Raw genomic sequence first — 19294 nt, forward strand, 5'->3', positions numbered from 1 at the left:
TCTGGTCTTAATTCTGGGCTAACCGGCCGCACACGTGCAGATAGAGCCAAATTGCCAGTGGCAAGGAGGAAGCTGAGGAAGACCTGATCTCTGGGCGACCTGTCAATCTTCCTCTCGCTGGTGACCTCTTTCTCATCAGTGCTTGCCTCTGCTAAGTCTTCCCTCCTTTTTTTTCCCATCTGGAATCCAATCTGCTACATCTAGCCTGCGCCAAACTCTTCTCCAAACTCTTCTCCAAATTCTCCTCTGTCCTCCCCCCCCCCCCCTCCAACAATGAATTTTGTATTTTTCACTCTTTTCTCTTCTCTTGACCCTATTCCCTCCATCCACCAGTTCATTTCTGGAGGACATCATTCCTTCCATTTTTGGGCCGCAGTCCCTGTGTCACTGACCTCCTCAAGAACCCCCTTCTCTGAGCCCAGCAGATACACAGACTTACCCAGCCCTCTCAGTCCTCTCATTCTATACCCAGAACCCTCCAGTGTACAGTCGGCAATCAACCGCCTCTCAGACTCCTGCAGGACAGAGTCCTCGACCCAAAGGAGGGCTTCAAGTCCAGCCAGCCCACTGAGGCTGCTCTCAGTGAAGAGTCTTAGAAGCTCTTCACACAGCTTATCCTGCTCGAGTTGCAGGATTTTCAGATCTTCAAATGACACCCTCCTCTTCTTTTTTCTTCAGTTGATTGACTATCCAGTGTATCTATAGTTAGATACCAGCTCATACTGTAAATCAAGTCGCACAGTATTAACCTGCATTTAAACTAACATGCTGCCTCTGCCACCTACTGGACAATGAACCACACTGCTGTGGGCAATGGGCATGCTGAGGGTTAGATTTTCCCAAAGCATTTCCGTAAACTGGCTCCAAGGGGAGCCAAATCCTACAAAATGAGTTTTTGCCGCTACCAGAGGTAGAAAGTCCAGGGGTCAGAAAGCAAACGTCCTGCCATGTGTTTCTTCCATCCAGCCAGCTGATTTCACTAATTAATCCTACCTCCTGGCTGACAAATTGTCCTAATTAGCAAATCCAGGGGATTTACCTTCTGATATTGGATTGTATTCCACCTCAAGCTGCCAGTCAAGCAGACTGCAGAGAGGCAGTTTGAACTGGGAGAAATAAAGAGATTACATCACATCATTATTGATGAATATCTCTGGATCAAAATGATTGTTTTGGTGCTGTTGCTGCTGTTGCTGTTGTTGTTGTTGTTGTTGTTGTTGCTCTTGTTGTTTGTTGCCCTTAATCCTTCTTCATCCTCCTTCATCATCCGTTTTCATTCAGTTTCCCTTGGTCCTCTTTTTGTACTGCAGTATACTGCGTTCTACATGCAGACATACGCATAGTAAACTTTTTAAAAATGTGTACTCATTGTTGACCACAAGGGGGCGGTAAATCCCTTGAAATCACACACATTTGTCCCTCAGGACCCCAGCCGGAGCGAGAGAAGAGAGAGACGTTCTCTTTGCTCAGCACTGTTCCAGTTACCTGTCCAGGTGGCCACCTGGTGGTGCCAGAATGGCTCGCACCTGCACAGACCTGTGAGGCCTTCTCAGTTTCATGAGACCTGGGTGGGTTTGGGGGGGGGGGGGGGGGGCTGCTACTCTTTCCTCCATTTTAGTGTTCAATTTCCTCATTCATAGTCTAACACCAGCAAAGTCCTGCACCTTAAGGATTTCGATCCTGTTTGTATTCTGATTTTTGACACGGAGCAACACATTTTATGCTGAAAATCGATTCCAGTGTGTCTGAACAAGACGGCCTTGCACAGTGAGTTGTTCTGCGGTAGAGCACCTGCCAAGTAAATGTATTTTTATTTATTTTTATTTTTCCATAGATTGCGTTGTTGCCGTTCTCGTTGTTAGTGTTAATCAGTTTAACCATCAGGGTCCAAGTTGAACTATGTGGTTGTTCCCTGTACTTGGACCGGTACTTCTCTCTAGGGGTTTCGACATACTTGTTCCTGGTTATGGTTATACACTTTGTTGTACGTCGCTCTGGATAAGAGCGTCTGCCAAATGCCTGTAATGTAATGTAATGTAATGTAAATGTGCAATAGATGTATATCTGACCTTGTAGTGGTGCCCAAAAGCTGTAAGAGAATGAATGATATGCTGTTTGAGTTTTTGATATTGCTTGAATAATAATGTTTCAGATTTAACAGTACATTCAATTTTGATTTGTGAGGCAGCCCACAAGTGTCTGTGGGGAGGAGTGACTACGGTTGGAGGAGAGGTTGTGTCTACGGACCAATCAGAGCTGGTTTTGGGCCCATGTGGCCCCCAATGTTCCCCACACAGCCATGGAAAGCTAGTCCTCCCCTCCCCCCGCCCCCCCACCTCCCACCGCAACCCCAAAACAAATATTGGGGAAAAGGGACTCAGAAAAGGAATAACAAGCGGGAATGCAAAGAAAACGAAACGGGTATTTGACGGAAAACTGCACGCTTCAAATGCTGGCTCTGCCGAGCCAGGTTTCCTGTTGAATCCGTGAGCGGTGACATGTAGAATGTGTGTGTGTGCGTGTGTGTGTGTGTGTGTGTGCGTGCGTGTGTGTGTCTGTGTGTGTGTGTGTGTGTGTGTGTGTGTGTGTGTGTGTATGTGTGTGTGTGTGTGTGCGTGCGTGGGTGTGCGTGGGGCTGTGTGTGTATGTGTTAGATATGCCCGCTAAGCCTCTGTATGACATAAAATAAAACTTAACGGTCGTTGATTTGCATTGTGTTTGAGATTGCTTTGTATTTTACGCCGTGCACTGTAACTCCTTTGCCAAAGCTCCCTTTAAAACGAGATGTTTAACTTAAACATACCAATACCAATGTCTATTTATCTACAAAGCCCTCTCTGGAAAATCACTTTATATCACTTCACTGTTACACTGGTCTGTCGGTCTACAAACCCGCTCTGATGACTGGTTTATGCTTCAAGCACCTCGATTCAGGATGGGCTCGGAAGGACTGCTTTTAGTCACATAAAAATCCATTCTCTTTCTCCTTTTGGCCACTTTAGATGATGACAAACCTTCCCATATCTGTTTGCAGCTGTCTAAACTGATTTATGTTTGTTTTTTTTTAAGATATATTTGTTTTATTTTGGGGGTTTTTTTTCCCTCTATGGTGTAAAGTTGGTATCATTGCAATTGAGGGCCCACCCACAATGACCTTAAATAAAGGTTGATGACAATGATGATGATGATGATGATGATGATGATGATGATGAACTGCTTCAAGCTCTGCGACTTGAATTTCTCATTAAGAACCTCTAAAGATCAGGAACCCCAGGTCCGGAGCACCCGAAGCCCCCCCCCCCCCCCCCCCCCCCCCCCCCCCCGTTTCAACACCCCGCGTTCCTCTCTGTCGTAAAAATGTCTTCCGCGCACATGTGGAGCCAATTACACACGGGGGTCCAGCCGTGGTCAGCGGGGGCGGGGGCACGTGAGCTGGCCCCGCCTCCCCGCCGTCTCCCTCAGATTAATGATCACACGCATGAAACCTGACCGTATACCGCCCACAGACCCGCTAACGATGTAGCCAACCAGAGGCAGCCGAGAGACTGGCTATAAATAGCACAACGCTCTTCAAAATATATATATAAATAAATAAAAACACAGTAATCCCAGAAACCAGACCAGAGCTAAAACAACCGTTTTTCTTTGGGGTAGGGGCTAAAAATATGATGTAAACATGACATCATTTAGAACAAGGTTTAGAGTGCAGGTGAAGCAACCCTTTATAAACGGGACACTACGGCTCACGCTAACGTTAATTTGAACGCTGACTGACGTATTCCAGGGGCTGCAGCGAATGAATTTTCAGTTCTTCTGATTGGCTGGGACCGTCTGCGTCCACTGCGCAGCTCTGCAGACGACCGCGCGCATCGCACTCGCCCATTATGGCATAATTCCTGAAAACACGTGCACATTCTTAGGAATTATGCCATAATGCGAAACTTGATGTCGTATCCTGCGGGTTTGTTCTGTTGCACTAAACTTGGAATAATTTAAAATGTCTGCCTCTTTGCGCGATGCTTTATGTCTCCTGACATCCAGCAGATAAGAGAAATTAGAAGCAATGATAATGAATGAGAGATAATGAAGGCGCAGTGTGTCATAGATCAGTCAGGGCATCAAAGTCCAGGCACATGCCAATCACAGCTCCACACAAACTCGTGGACTTATCAGACCTTTATTCAGTACATAAAAATATATTTATGTACAAAAAATGTATTCGTTTTCATTTCCAAAAGAAACATAATTTACACTATAGTACATGTTTTGGCAATGGACCTCAGGTCTCCTCTCAGTGTACATGTAAGGGAGACATCTCTTAGGGCTTTGAATGAATAACAAATCCATTCAAATAGCACAACAAAAACAAAAAATGTGAATGGATATAATGCAGCATTGCTGATAGGGAAGGGCGTAGTGGAAATAAGTGGGAGATATGCCGCAGGACTTAATTAAAAAAAAAAAATTTTAAACGTTGAATATTTACTTCATATCAAATAAAATAACATGAAAATGAACATAGCATGGTCGTAAGACCCTCCTGGGAAGTCTGCGGACTGGCTCCTTAGGTTTAACACTCTGTTCCCTGTGTCACTTACGATTCATAAATAATAGAGTTAGTGAAAAAAGCAGAAGCATCCTCATTCACAAAGCACCCATTTTCTCGCCCAATGACGTCGCTCAATTCGGGGGGGGGGGGGCCTGCAAGGCGGAGTTCTTGGGCGTGCCGCGGCGGCCGGAGCGTCAGAGCTAGTTCACGTACTTGGCGCCCCCGCGCGGCAGGATGCTGGAAACGCCCCAGCCCACCACGTTTCCCCCACCGCCGCAGGACCCGTCCAGCCGTGCATGCTGGGAGATCTCCTCCGCCGTCAGCACGCGGTCCCACACGTTGAAGCCCGTCAGCTTGCCGGCGAAGGCCGGCTTGGGGTCGAGGGCGAGCATGTGGTTCCACTCCTGGCCCAGGAGCATGACTCCGCCCTCCGGCAGGGCGTGGCCCCCCTCCGCCGCCGCCGTCGCCGCCGCCCCGGTCGCCGTGGCGACCAGCCGCCCGTCGGCCCACAGGGAGGCGCGGCCCTGCTCGGGGCTCCAGGTCCCGCAGTAGTGGCCCCAGCGCCCGTCCTCCGCCACCCCCTGCGCCTCCGCCACCGCCCCCTCCGCCCCCTCCGCCCCCTCCGCCCCCCCGCCCACGGCGAACCGAGCCGTCCCGCCACTCAGCAGGAGCTGCGCCCCCTGCAGGTTCCGGCGGGTCCCGTAGGAGAAGAGCACGGTCCTGTTGAGCGCCTGCGTCGGCTTGGCCCACAGGCAGACCGTGAGGGAGCGCGCCGGGAGGCCATCGTCCTCGGGCCTGACCACGGCGTGGATGGAGCGCGAGCGCATGGGGAAGAGCAGGGCCGTGTCACAGCCTGGGGGGGGGGAGAGAGAGAAAGGGGGACAGGGGAGGGGGAGGGGGGAGAGGGGGGTGGGTGGGGAAAGAGAGAGAGAAAGGGGGAGGGGGGAGAGAGGGGGAGAGAGGGGGTTAGGGTTAGGGAGAGAGAGAAATGGGGAGTGGGGGAGAGAGAGAGGGAGAGAGGGGGGTGGGGAGAGAGGGGGAGAGAGGGGGTGGGGAGAGAGAGAATGGGGAGTGGGGGAGAGAGAGAGGGAGAGAGGGGGGGTGGGGAGAGAGAGAAATGGGGAGTGGGGGAGAGAGGGGGGGTCAGGAGAAAGAGAAAGGGGGAGGGGGGAGAGAGAGGGGGGAGAGAGGGGGGTGGGGGAGAGAGAGAGAGAAATGGGGAGTGGGGGAGAGAGACAGAAAAAGAGAGAGGGTGAGGGAGAGAGAGAGCGACAGAGAGAGAGAGAGAGGCAGAGAAGGGAGAGAGGAAGAGAAAGCAGGAGGAAGTGAGAGGAGACAGAGTGAGGGAGTGAGAGACAAAGAGTGAGAGAGAGGAGTTAAAACTCATACAAGGCCCAGTACCAAAGGAACAGAGTTTAAAACTGACGCTTGACCACACACACAGAATCGTTGCCATGAATTATTGTGCTCCTACATCATTTTGTCACACTTTTCACCAGATAGTAAAGTTTCACAGCCATCTCCTAAAGCATCTCTGGGACCGAAGTTACTGCGTGTGAGCGTAAAACCACGAGTGACCTCTGACCCTCCTGTCCCTTCACCCGACTGCGAAACCAACGGGACTCACGAGCGCCCCGATCGACTTTTTTATCACTGCCACTAAAAAAAGGAGGAGCACAGTGGAAAGGTGTTTGTGGCACACGTTTTTACGATCGCTATTGTTCTCTGTACGCAGACAAAACGGTCGAAAGAATCGGCCACCGCTGCTGCCGAAAATGAGCCTGACACGGTGACCCCCAGAGGGGGGGGGGGGGGGCTGCTGGGCGACCTTTGACCCCTCTTCCGCTCTCTGGCTGCGGCCTCTGGCATTCGTCAGGTTGTTTGCTTTTTTTTCTTCCCTCCCGATTTCTCGGCGGCTAAAGCTAGCGGCGTTCGGCGCAGCGGGACAAAGAAGCGCTCTTTGAGAGCTAAACGGCGCGGCCTAACGGCGGGGGGGTCGTGATTTACTGGCCCCGGCCGCGGGTCTGATGTGGAACGGAGGTGCTGCGGATTTCGGGAGTCTCCTCTGTCGGCCAGAGGGGTGTCAGATTCACGACCAGTTTCGGACACAGCCGGGGGGGGGGGTGGGGGTGGGGGTTGACCTCCTGGGGTCCCTTTCCCCCCCCCCCCCCGCAGTTTCGAGTCGTGAAGCATGCCGTTACCGTGGATACGGGAGAGGGCACTCACCGGAGGGCAGGAAGTTCTGCTGGGCCAATCGCTGCGCGGCGTCCAGCTGGGCCCGGACCCTCTGGAGGTCCGTCGCCACGGCGGCCACCATCTTCTCCAGGCGCGCCACCTCCGCGCCGCCGACGCCTGAGGTCACTTCCTGTTGTCCCGGCCCCGCCCTCTTCAGACAGGCGCCCTCCACCTCGTGGAGCCGGGCCGCCTGGTCGCGCCCGGCCTCCAGGAGGCGCTGGAGAGCGGCGTCCTGACGGGCCGCCGTCTCCGCCCCGGCGCCCCGAACCCGCTCCACCGCCCGCTCCACCGTCCCGCCGAGCCGCTCGCCCACCGCGGCCGCCGCCCCGGCGCACGCCGCCCCGTCGCCGCCGGCGACCCGCCGCCGCAGCTCCGCCCCCAGGGCCCGCAGCTCCGCCCCGACGACCGTATCCAGGGAGTGCAGCAGCATGTTCTGCCTCATCTGGGAGTCCTCCATCATGATGAAGAGCTTGTCCCAGCGGGACGCCTCCTCGGCCTGCCAGGGGGTGTCCGTGGGGCCCGCTGTGGGACAGAGAGGGACACCCCCGTCAGTGTGGGGGGTGGGGCCAGGGGCGGGGACGAGGGGAGGGCAGGGAGGCAGGGGGGGCAGTGCAGGGGGCAGTGCGGGGGCAGGGGGGTGGGGAGGGCTGGGTACGGGGGTGGGGTACAGTCTCAATATTTAAATCTAGATTAAAAACGCACCTCTATGCTCAAGCTTACAATCAGTTATAGTCTGGAGACAGGGTGCGAGAAGCCTGTAGTCATAGAGCTTTCTAGGTGGCAATCCTTTCCTTACTGTCACCTGTCAATCAGCTGTGACCCGACTTTACATGGGCTGGCTCTTGATAGGCGGGTATGGTTGTCTACCCCTCATGACTGCATGGGCTCTCCATCCCTGTCCTAGTAGATATGCAGCCATATTCTACTCCTGGCGGCGTCCCACAATACATAGCACTGGCACTTACTCACTGTCTGGTATATTGCAAATCCCTTAACTGCTGTTTCCACCCTCTTCCCCACGCTGCCGGCGGGGCTCTTGCCCCAACCCTCGAGAGTGCTTCGAGAGTCGTCTGGTCTCCCCCACCTCTGCGGTCCAGCCCCTCCTTCGTCATTGCCTCCACCCTGCCCACATCTGCCGCCACCTGCTGTTCCCCATCACCGCCACCTGGCCCCACCCATCATCTGAGCCACATCACTTATCATATCTTCTGCATAAACTGGCTGACATGCTGGTCACCAGTCGGCACCCTGAGCCGACCAGAGGAGGATGGGTTTCCCCCTTGAGCCTGGTTCCTTCCAAGGTTTCTCCCATCTGCCACAGGGAGTTTTTCCTTGCCACTGTTGCCTTAGGCTTGCTCCTGTGGGGGTTTAGGCTAGGGCTGTCTGTAAAGCGTATTGTGACAACTGTTGTAAAATACGCTATATAAATAAAATTTGATTTGATTTGATTTGATTTGAGGTGGGGGCAGGGGAGCAGGGGCATGGGGGGGGGGGATGATGGACAGATTCTCAGACAGAGCGACGGATAGGTAGAAAAGCAGGACTGGGTAGTCCTCTGCAATAGACATAATGAATGCATGAGTGCGTATATGTACATCAGGGCATGGGGCCAATTCCAGCCACAACATTGATTTAGCCATAAAATCCCCATCAATGTCACGGCCATTCATAAAGTGAATTTCAATTCATTTCTTGACTTTACCAAATTGTGATGGTGATGGAATTAACTCCCAACTTTGATGCCCAAAGAGAAAGAAAGACAAATGCATACATGACAAACATACATACATACAATACATACATGCACACATACATACAGTACATACTACACCCACTCATACATACATAACTATATACATTCATACCCGCATACCGTACATACATACATACACACAGATATTCATACCTATATGCATACAGATATGCATGCATACTGTACATACGTGCGCACATACACGCATAAGTGTATACATTCATACATGCATACAAACATACGTACATACAGATAGCACATGTCTGTATAAGTCATGGACAGAATGGTGAATATGAAATGGTTCAGAAGGCTGTGGTATCCATAGTGACAAGGATTACATTAAATTACATTACAGGCATTTAGCAGACACTCTCATCCAGAGCAACTTACACAACATTTACACAGCATTTACATTGCATCCATTTATACAGCTGGATATAATGCTGAAGCAGTGCAGGTTAAGTACCTTGCTCAAGGCTACAACGGCAGTGTCCTTGTAATCGAACCTGTGACCTTTATGTTACGATACCAACTCCTTACCCATTATACTACGCTGCCGCCACCGACGAGGAAAATGCAGTAAAAAAGGGAAGGCAATGTGGGATGAGCAGAGGAGAAGAAGATTTTTAAAAAGTCTGTTTCTCCTCAAACAAAGAAAAGACCCTCCTGTCAGGAGTCTGGTTTTCCCCAGACGCAAAGCTTAAAAAAAAAGACCCGTTCTCAGACCTTTGGAGCAGCACCGAATTTTACCTCCGGGCGTTACTCTTCCCTCCGTGTGTCCCAGGACCCCCCTCCCCAACCCGCTTGGGGTTGTTAGTTTGGGTTTCTCCTGGCAGACCCCCCCTCCCCCTGTGCCTCCCCTGCCGTTCCCACTGTCCCACGCTGGGGTTATTTTTTTTGTGTGTGTTTTTTTTTTTTTTGGAGGAGGCTCCCGCACGCATTTCGCCTAATGGCGTGATGTAAGCGGGTCAACGTCCAGGCCCTCGCAGTTATGCACAGTTATAATTACTCAGCGTGCCATGCAGAATTACTGTGAATGCACCTCCAATTAAGCTCGCCCACGTTCCTCGTTAGATTTCCGATTGCTTGGTCGCCACGGGCAACCCCCAGCGACACCTAGCTCCTTTCTCCCATTACATTACATCACATTACATTACAGGCATTTGGCAGACGCTCTTATCCAGAGCGACGTACAACAAAGTGTATAACCAAGACCAGGAACAAGCATGTTGAAAACCCTAGAGGGAAGTACAGTTCCAAGTGCAGGGAACGACAGCATAGTTTAACTTGGACCCTGTAGGTTAATCTGATGAACACAGATGAACAGAAACAGCAACAAAGCAGTCTATGCAAATAAAACAAGCAATAGTTGAGTACGAACACGCGCAATAACTAAGTCAACTAAGATAAACAGCTTACCTAGCTACAACCCTAAGATTACAGAGTCAATTAGAGACTACGGGGAGGTAGGGAGGGATGGGGAGAGGTGCAGCCTAAAGAGGTGAGTCTCCCCTTTCTGGGTGATGAACGGGGAAGGGAGGGGGGTGGGTGAGGTTAGGTTTCGGAACAAAAAAATAAAAATAAAAACGGGCAAGAGCGCTCACCTTCCCGCTCCCCGTCCACCGGGATCTCGTTGAAGTAGGAGTCGTCGTAGGCCACCTCGTAGTCCTCCTCGTACCCGAGCCCAACCCGGCAGCACAGGAGGAGACAGCCGGCCAGGAGGACCCTCGGCAGGGCCATGCTGGGTGTGCGTGTGTGCGTGTGTGTGTGTGCGTGTGTGCGCGTCTGTGTGAGAGAGAAAGAGAGAGAGAGAGAGAAAGAGGGAGCGCAAGCTTGCCCTCCAGGCTACCTACGAGACCGCTGATTTTGGCTCTCTGCTGCCCCGCCCCCTCTCCTTTGCAGACGAGCGGTGTCGATCGTGCTCGGCGAGCTCCTGACAGGGCGAGCGCTGGCTGCGTACTGAGCGCGCTCAGTGGTCCGCGCGGTCTATATAAGCGCGGTGCTCCGAGCAGCCAGCGGTGAGAGACGCTCTGCTGGAGGTAAGGCGTGTTGTAATCAAATATTACAAGGGGGGCGGGGGGGGGGGGCTGCTCCTGGCCGGTCGGTGGTGGTGGGAGGGGACGTGGGGGCAGGGAGGCGTGGGGTGGGGAGGGGTGGGGGGGTTCAGAGAGGAGGAGAAAGAGAGAGAGAGAGAGAGTGGGGGAGGGGAGGGGAGGGGGGGGGGTCAGCCTGGGTTTCCTAACCTCCTCTCCCCACAACCAAGCCCCCACCCCCACCACTCCCCTGAGTATCCTGGTGTGTTCCCCCCCCCTTCTTTTTTTCTGACAGATAGAAAAACAGTAATGACTTCCTCATGAGACTGCCCCCCCTCCCCCCTCCCTGTTCTCCTTCACTCTCTGGCTGCTCTGCTCACAGAGTGAGGATGATGATGGCCTGGCTAGCTGCCACAGAGAGGAGGTATGGGGCGGTGGGGGGGGGAGGGGCGGGTGGGTAGGGGGTGTTAGGGGTAAAGAGTTGTCACACATGTCCCAGGACGACATTGTCTGAACCCGAAGGCCTTTTCAGAATGTCCCCTCCCCCCCTCCCCCTTTAGGGGTAAAAATAAACTCAGTGGGAACAGGTAAGGGGAGAAACAGAGCACCCTGCCGATCAGAGCTACAGACCTACGAGAGCTTTGTCTGTGGCTTCGGGTTCCCGCCCCCGAAAGCAAATCCCCATTCAGCATCGATTCCTCTGCAATTCAGTCAGCTCTGGAAATGAATCCTCACGGAATGTGGTGACAGTTTTGAAACGTGAGAACGAAATTTTGACTAATTTCCCGAATTGAAAGTTAAGTTGAAATGGAACCGACCTCGGACCCCAGGACAGCGTCACTGCTTCTGCTTTCGCTCTTTCTAGCCTGCATTACATTATGTTAACTTCCATTACATTACATTACATTACATTACGGTACTTTATGTTACATTACATTACATCGTGAGACATTACAACGTTACATTATGTTACATTGAATTACGTTACATTGTGTTACCTTATGTCATGTTACATTACATTGTTACATTATGTTACATTGAATTACGTTACATTGTGCTACCTTATGTCATGTCACATTACATTGTTACATCACATTTACGGTTACATTACATCGCGTGATGTTACAGGCCATTACATTACCATCAACGTCAGTCTCAGGAGCACAGGCGAGACATCACCAAGAAGGCGCAGACAAACCACTTATAACCAACAAGTGTTCACTAAACAAACCAACGATAAGTACTGTAAACAAGGGCGAGTGTGAATACACAGCAAACCTCTCTTTATGAATACGCAGCTATTCTCTCATTATGAATACACAGTTCCCTCGCATTATTGACGTGAAGGGAAATCGGAAAAGAAAGAATGAGGGCATGGCGGTGGTCAGGAGAGCCACGGGACGGTCTGAGGAGGAGGGGGGTTTCGGTCGAGGCGAGACAGGCGGGGGCGGGGGGGTGGGGGGTGGCGACGCGTGGAGACGACCGCACGGCAGGGTCAGGCCCGGCGGCTCGGCGGCACGGTGGGGGGTGGGACGGACGGAGGAGACGCGATACGCGTCTGTCTGGGACATCAAAGCAGTGGGGGGGGGGGGGGTGCAGACGCCGCGGACACGCCGGACTGCGAGGGGAACCCCCCCCCCCTTGGCCGGAGAGGGTCAGACGCATGCCTGTCACTCCTGCAGATGGGGGGCCAGCGGGGGTGGGGGACAAGAAAGGGCAGCGTCCAGCTGTGCTGGCCTTCCTCTGACGGGACTTGTCCCGACGAGAAGCGTTCCGAAAATTTGCCCCCGGCCCGTGACCCGCGCACGAGGGGTTCCCACGGCCGGAGGGTCTCCGGGTTTCCCCCCCGATCTCCTTTCAGTCCGCGGCCACACTGCACGGAGGCTGCGGGTTTGAATCCCGGCCGGGGCCATTCTGTGCACAGTTGCATGATGTCCGCGTGAGTTTTCTCCAGGTACTCCGGTTTCCTCCCACAGTTTAAAGCCGTGCGGGTTAAGCTAACTGGGGAGTGTAAATTGCCCAAAAGGTAAGGGCGTGAGAGTGAACGGTGTGTGTGTGTGTGTGTGTGCCCTGCGATGGACTGGCGACATGTCCAGGGTGTATTCCTGTCTCTCGCCCAATGCCTGCTGGGAAAGCCTTGAGCACCCCCGCGACTCTGACCAAGAATAAGCGGGTTAGATAATGGATGGATATGGATGGATGAATGGATATGGATGGATGGATGGATGGATGGATATGGATAGATGGATGGATGGATGGATGGATGGATGGCTGGATGGCTGGATGGATGGATGGATGGATGAATGGAACTCACCAGTGTCAGACACTGTGGCATTCCAGGATCTGAGATTTTGAGATCCCTGCTGAAATGGAGGAGGCATGAACAATTTTGCACGGAAAATGCTCAGGTCTGGTTGACGGGCATCTCTTCAGCCAAAAACACGTCAAATATGAAACGCATCAATGTCCCCGCCCCCCCCCCCCCCCCAAACTCCCTGCAGAACACGCGAGATCCTTTGGGGGGACATTTCCCACGCAAACGAGTCGTGCCGGACGGGAGCGGGGGCGATTTTCCAGTTTTCTTTTCTGGACCCGGGGAGTCGCGCCGCGAGATCTACGAGCGCCCTGGGGGGCTCGGCGGCCTGAGCGCCGTGCTCCGAAACCGGCGAGTTGCGGGTTTGAATCCCGACGGGGCACAGCTGCGTAAGCCCCCCGGTGGATTAAGATCGGGTCTATAACCGCGGCCCCCTTCGTGTGAAACTCCAGATGTCTGCGTTTGGGGGGTGGGGGGGGGACTGGGCATGTGCGAAATGCAAAAACTCCTGACGTTCTATGGTCCCCCAGTGCCCGCATCTGCTGAGCGAATGAATTATTAGGAGTCGCACAAATTCAAAGAAGTCATTCGTAACTGCGGCTCTTAAACTATGTCCCCCAGCGTACCCGTGGTGTGTGTGTGTGTGTGTGTGTGTGAGAGAGAGAAAGAGAGAGAGAGGAAAAAAGAACAAGAGAGGAAAAGAAAGATGTTGATACATTTTACGGTTTATAGTTTACATTTAAGTCTCGAAAAGTCGACATCAATCATTGTGTTGTGCCTGAAGATCTCGTCATTGTGGTTACAACGTAATAAAATCTGTTTCTCAGTCCAACTCTCTCAACTCTGTCTCCAAGACCCTAGCGAAAAGGATTGAGACTGAAAGATTTAGTGTCCTGGACCAGAAAAACCTATAATCACGGCACGAAAGTCACATGTCACTGTTATGAAGCATTCGATTCAATAGGCAGATTAACATCTAGTCATCTGGTTGTGGACAGTGGCCATTTTTGTCATGGCAGTGACACTTTGGTGTCAGTGTAATTGTGGCCGCACCATTTCAGAGTTATTTTACCATCAGATTCACATTTTCAGTTTTATTTCGGTACCAATGTGACGGCACCATTTCTGCACCCATGTTTCAGGGGGGCTCTTGTGGGGTCTGGCATTTCGGTGTCCGTGTCAAAGGAGGGTGGAGGAGCACTGCTCCGCAGAATACGCATCGCAGACCACGGACGCGCCATCGGGACGCCCTTACCTGAACATGCTAATGTAACAGTCGCTAACGGCAAGCGGAAGCGATGAAGTTCTAGAACTCTGAGAACTTTTTGGAATTTTTGGGGAGAGAAAAAAAAAACACGCTCCCAAAAAAATCTACTTTTCAAAAGGTTTCAGCGCAAGGGGGCGGAGCTCATCACACATTACATTACATTACATTACAGGCATTTGGCAGACGCTCTTATCCAGAGCGACGTACAACAAAGTGTATAACCATAACCAGGAACAAGTATGACGAAACCTAGAGAGAAGTACCGTCCAAGTACAGGAACAACCGCATAGTCAACCTGGACCTGGGGTAAACTGATTAACACTAACAACGAGAACGGCAACAACGCAATCTATGGAAAAATAAAAATAAATAAAAATACAAGTAGTCATTAAGACTGGCGCATCAACTATTAAACAACTGCCTAGTTACACTCCCCACACGGATGCAGGGAGGGCGCGGTCTCCGCGGAGACGTGCGTACGGCGCGCACTTTCAGTTCCTGTATCTGGGGAGCGTACGCAGCGCCGTTTCCCCCCAAAACCGCAGTAAAGCGTTTCTCTCTCTCTCTGTTTCCGACGGGCGGGGTCCGTCTCTCATTAAACACCCCCGCGGCCGCCTCAGACCTCTCGCCCACGTCTGGGGGGTCCGGCGTGACTATCCCGGTCAGAACAACCGAAGTTGCTCAGCTCGAGAGCAGAGTATATTGGACAGGTAACGGCACTGAAAGGATGTGTCTTCCTGTTTACTGCGTGCTCGGCGGTGCCCATGTGACACTACGAGGGCCAATGAGGTCGTTCGTCTTGTGCACCCAGCTCCGGTTCGGCTCGAGGATCGAATGACGGACTGCTCAAAGGGGCGGCTGGCGCTCGCGGCAGAGCGATATGAGCAGCAATAAATCCCAGCATTCCCTGCGGCCAGACGACTGTCTCCTGACCTGTGCATTCTTCTGAATAACTAATGAGTACTGCTTCAGACAAACACACACACACACACACACATAAACATACATGTACGCACGCATCCACGCACACACAGACACACGCAAGCACACACACAGACACACGCACACACAGACACACACATAGACACACAAACACATGCACACAAACACACACACACAAGCACACACACACACGCATGCACGCACGCACACACGCACGCGCACACACATGTGCACACACACATTCGCACACACACCCACACCAAAATTCCGGTTTTTTGTTGTTGTCATATATAGACTTGAAAGGAAAAAAAGTGTGTTTATACCAGATTTAGTACAGTAAATTTAGTACGGTAAATTTGTACTCAAAAACTATATGAGCCAATACAAATGCATGTCAAGTGGATTCGTACTCTACAAACCATATGTTGTAAGCCAACAGAGATGCACATGCGTGCCCGTGCGCATTCTTGTGTTATTGGGTACATCGCAAAAGCAGCGGAGGCACGGGTTGCGTCGCGCAAAGGTACGGCGCGCGGGAGAAACGCGCGAGCGAGCCAGCCGTGCAAGGTGAAACAAGCCCGCCATCTGTTAGCCGTTAGCCAACGCCAGGCATGAGGGGAGAAGCACAATGCAGTTAGCGCTCCACACAGGAGACCGTTGTGCAACAACGGGGGAAAGCCTGCTCGCTCTCAGCTGCGGTTTTGCATCAACACGTTCGGACCGATCCGGTCCGGTTCTCCTTCGCGCGGCGAGCGTGAAGAGCGAGACCGGTGGGAACGCGTCGCCGCAAAAACCTCGAGCAGCCGCAAGGGGTTTGTGGGCCGTCCCCCTGTCGTCTGGAATCAAGGGGGGTGGGGGCGGTGGCGGCAATTCGGACGTCTGGCCTCTGAGTTTCTGCCCGCTGTGCAACTCCAACACTGCGGCCCAAACTGTAAACGGATACGTCCCACAGGAAATTTTATTGCAAGTGTTAAATTGTTCAGTTTCTTTTTTTAGAGTGGTGGGGTGGGGTGGGGTGGGGGTGGGGGGGGATAGGAAGGGGTAGGGGCGGGGGCAGGGGGGAGCTATGGGTTAGGAAATAAAGTGGAGAGAGTCATGGCTTTTTTGGGTATATAACTGATGACAAGTGGAGTTCTTTTCTGGCTATGCAATTCCCTGCAGAAACCATATATTACTGACCCCTGTCACAAAAAGAGCTCAGTAGGCGTTCGGGCTGTGGGGTAAACATGCTTGTTTTGTCCCCCAAACCGCGTTCCATCTCAACGGGGCGGGACCTACACATCCGACTTCTGCGGTGTGGTGTGACACCATTAGGGCCCAGGGAATGTTCCTGTTTATTTTAAATAAAGTGAAATTCCCTTATTGGCAATTTGAGCTAAACAACTTGACGATTTAAAAGCAATTATTCAATTACAAATGGACAAACACATCTTCTACCAATACAGCAATGGACATACGTTGAACATGTATTAAAATAAGATACCGCAACAATTCAGAATAGGCAGACAAGTGTATTAATAATTTTAGCTTCCAATCTTTTTTTGAAGATGAACTGCTGTAAAACATATTTTGCATGCCATCATAGAAATTTGAAAACATTCTGATATTTGCCTCATATTGCCATATACAGCGTATTCAAGTTCCTCAAGGGTGTCAATTAACTCTTTTCTTTCTTTCCTACTAATCTAGGTACATGGCATAATGTACCTAGATTAGTAATCATAATGGAAATGTAGAATATAAAGACTCCGCAGAGCCAAACGTGCATTTGACACTGGAAATTGGCCATGTTTCCCCTTTAACACGCTTTTTTAATAAAAATAAATTTTTTTTTTTTTTTTAAAGAAACTTTTCAAAAACGCTTTGGACATGTTCTGTCTCTTCATCCATTGTGTCACCCCGGATCCAGGCACGGCACTTTTTTACCTTAAGTTCTGAATAATTGAATATGTCACACTTCCAGCGTACAACTCCACGGCCCATCCCCGCCGCTACAGAGGACTGAGTTTGCGGTTGACGTAGCTGGTCGCATAAAGCTAGTGTACATTTTCAGCTCACATAAGAAAATGCACATTGAAAGCTAATACAGGAATGATCGGATACAGAAATTATTTAATTAACGAGTGAATGAGTGATTGAGTGAATGAGTGAATGAATCCTTTCCCACCCTTATCCTTCCTCAGCTCCCAGCTGCACAGCGACTGAAATGTCATGTTGCACAGTGAGTGAAACTTCCTGTTGTACTGAGCCAGCTTCCACAACACGAACGCCATCCTCCGCCCGAAACAGGATCTGCGGGCCCTGATATCCACACAGGAAGTGGTGGTGGGGGGGGGGTACTGGGAGCGGACCCATGCAAGCACCTCAACCACCTCCCCCAACGTCTCTACCTTCCCCTCACCCCCACCCCGCCTGTCCAAAAAAATAAAAGGAAAATGAAGATTCCCATTTTGGTGTTTAGGAGCTATTAGCCACTGCAAGTCTGCAATTGCATAAACCACAGGGAGCTGCAAATATTAACTGAAACAAGATTCACCTGAGTTTTTACGAAAAAAAAAAACATAAATAATAATAATAATAATCTGACCGTGCGCTGAGCATGTATGATAAGCTTTTTAAATGTGGCCTCTATTGCCGTGGCTACTCTTTGAGTATAGCCATGCTCGCGCAGTGTAAACAGGCTTTTAAACGAACCGTGACACTGCCTGCCTGTTTTATGCCCGCCAGACCACCCAAACATTATTTGCACGTTGAGTTACAAGTTTTATTTTTAAAATAGCGGCATATAAATATATTTAATTACTAATATTACTAAAGTATTACCACTGTTACAGTGCTACTGTTAGTATTGTTTCCACCACTATGACTGTACCACCATTAGCGCTAGGCTACCATTGTTACTGTTTTACTATTGAGTACAACTACTTTTTTTTAGTAACTTCAGTACTTCAAATTACATAAGAGATGATATTTTGACGATGATGATAAGATTCAGAAAGAGGTTTTCAGTGAAGCACCTCGACTCAACGTATTTCTTAATACAAGATACACCAAAGATACAAAGATACAGCTACCGGATATCCGGCAAGGAGCTCCACAGAATGAACGTATATTAAACACAGCGAACTTCTCCGAGACACGATAACACCCAGTAGGTTCGAAAAAGCTTGGCCGTTGTCTCTGGTTATGTACATGACACTCACTTGTTATACGCCTGTTATTCCACTTTAAGTGTACGTTTTGCATTTGTCACATAGTTCTGTGGCGCTTTCCAAATACATTCTGCACAGTACATTCTGCTCCGAGTGTGGGGAGCCAATGTTAACTGTGAGATTGATGGTTTCTGTATAAATAAGTAGCATGCCCATATATTGTATCAACTGTGAAATACACACTTGAGAGGCATGTACTATCCGAATGCCAAAAAGTTATATTGCCGTCAGTTTTGACACATTTTCTCCTATTTTGCATTACATAGTTAAAACACAGTTTTCTTTATTTTATGAGGTGCGTTATATTGTAATAATAATTCCTTGCATTTGTATAGCGCTTTTCTCGAAACTAAAAGCGCTTTTTTTTTTACAGCGATGAAGGGGGAAATCGTCAGTCACCACCAATGTGTAGCACGCACCTGGGTGAGGCACAGGACCCATTTTGTGCCAGAACGCTCACCACGTAGTGTCAGCTGAGGTGGAGAGGGTCCGGAGAGAAAGATTTTTCCATTGTTACTTTGAATAGGAACAAAAGTGAGTTTTCAGAAATGACCCGTTCAGTTACACCATTATCTTCCTGAAAATGTACTGTATAATTGCAGTTCTCTTGTGGAAAAACCGAAGGAATAAGCCAAACCACGTGGCGGTGGAGCTCTAGCTGCAACGCGCCATGAAACGACTAGCGTTGCTAGACATAAAGCTATATTGGGGTACAGGCCCCCCATTACTCAAATCACACAATTTTTTTCTTGAATGCCTACGACATGCACACTGCCGTGCACGGACAGTAATGTGCGCGCCGCGGTGTACGGACCCGGACCCCAAGGTGCGCCCCTCAGCTTGTACTTTGGGTTAAACTGCGTTGCTCTGACATTGTGGATTAGGAAAAAATCCATTCTTTTACCGTTACTATCAATCTAAATTAATCCACTTCCAAATATAGGAGCTTGTTAAAACTCGAACGTGAGATTTTACTGGGGCACAGCAGA

General features: G+C 50.7%; 1 protein-coding gene across 1 annotated transcript; it reads right to left on the reverse strand.

Moving 5' to 3' along the window:
* Positions 1 to 4161: 4161 nt before the first annotated feature.
* On the reverse strand, positions 4162 to 10568 carry LOC135258199 (pentraxin-related protein PTX3-like). The gene is made up of 3 exons (XM_064341500.1): positions 10142 to 10568; positions 6776 to 7306; positions 4162 to 5402 (listed from the first exon to the last, which is right to left on the reverse strand). Exons 1-3 carry the CDS (start codon positions 10275 to 10277, stop codon positions 4750 to 4752), a joined length of 1320 nt encoding a protein of 439 aa, XP_064197570.1. The 5' UTR covers positions 10278 to 10568; the 3' UTR covers positions 4162 to 4749.
* Positions 10569 to 19294: the final 8726 nt, after the last annotated feature.

This window comes from Anguilla rostrata, chromosome 6, assembly GCF_018555375.3.
Source record: "Anguilla rostrata isolate EN2019 chromosome 6, ASM1855537v3, whole genome shotgun sequence".
NCBI lineage: Eukaryota > Metazoa > Chordata > Actinopteri > Anguilliformes > Anguillidae > Anguilla > Anguilla rostrata.

Bases quoted from the DNA above. Each gene is read 5' to 3' on its own strand.
- LOC135258199 (XM_064341500.1), bottom strand. From the start codon at position 10,277: ATGGCCCTGCCGAGGGTCCTCCTGGCCGGCTGTCTCCTCCTGTGCTGC. The intron at 7,307-10,141 runs GTGAGCGCTCTT...TCTGTCCCACAG, and splicing joins GGTGGACGGGGAGCGGGAAG to CGGGCCCCACGGACACCCCC. The intron at 5,403-6,775 runs GTGAGTGCCCTC...CCCCCCCCCCAG, and splicing joins GCAGAACTTCCTGCCCTCCG to GCTGTGACACGGCCCTGCTC.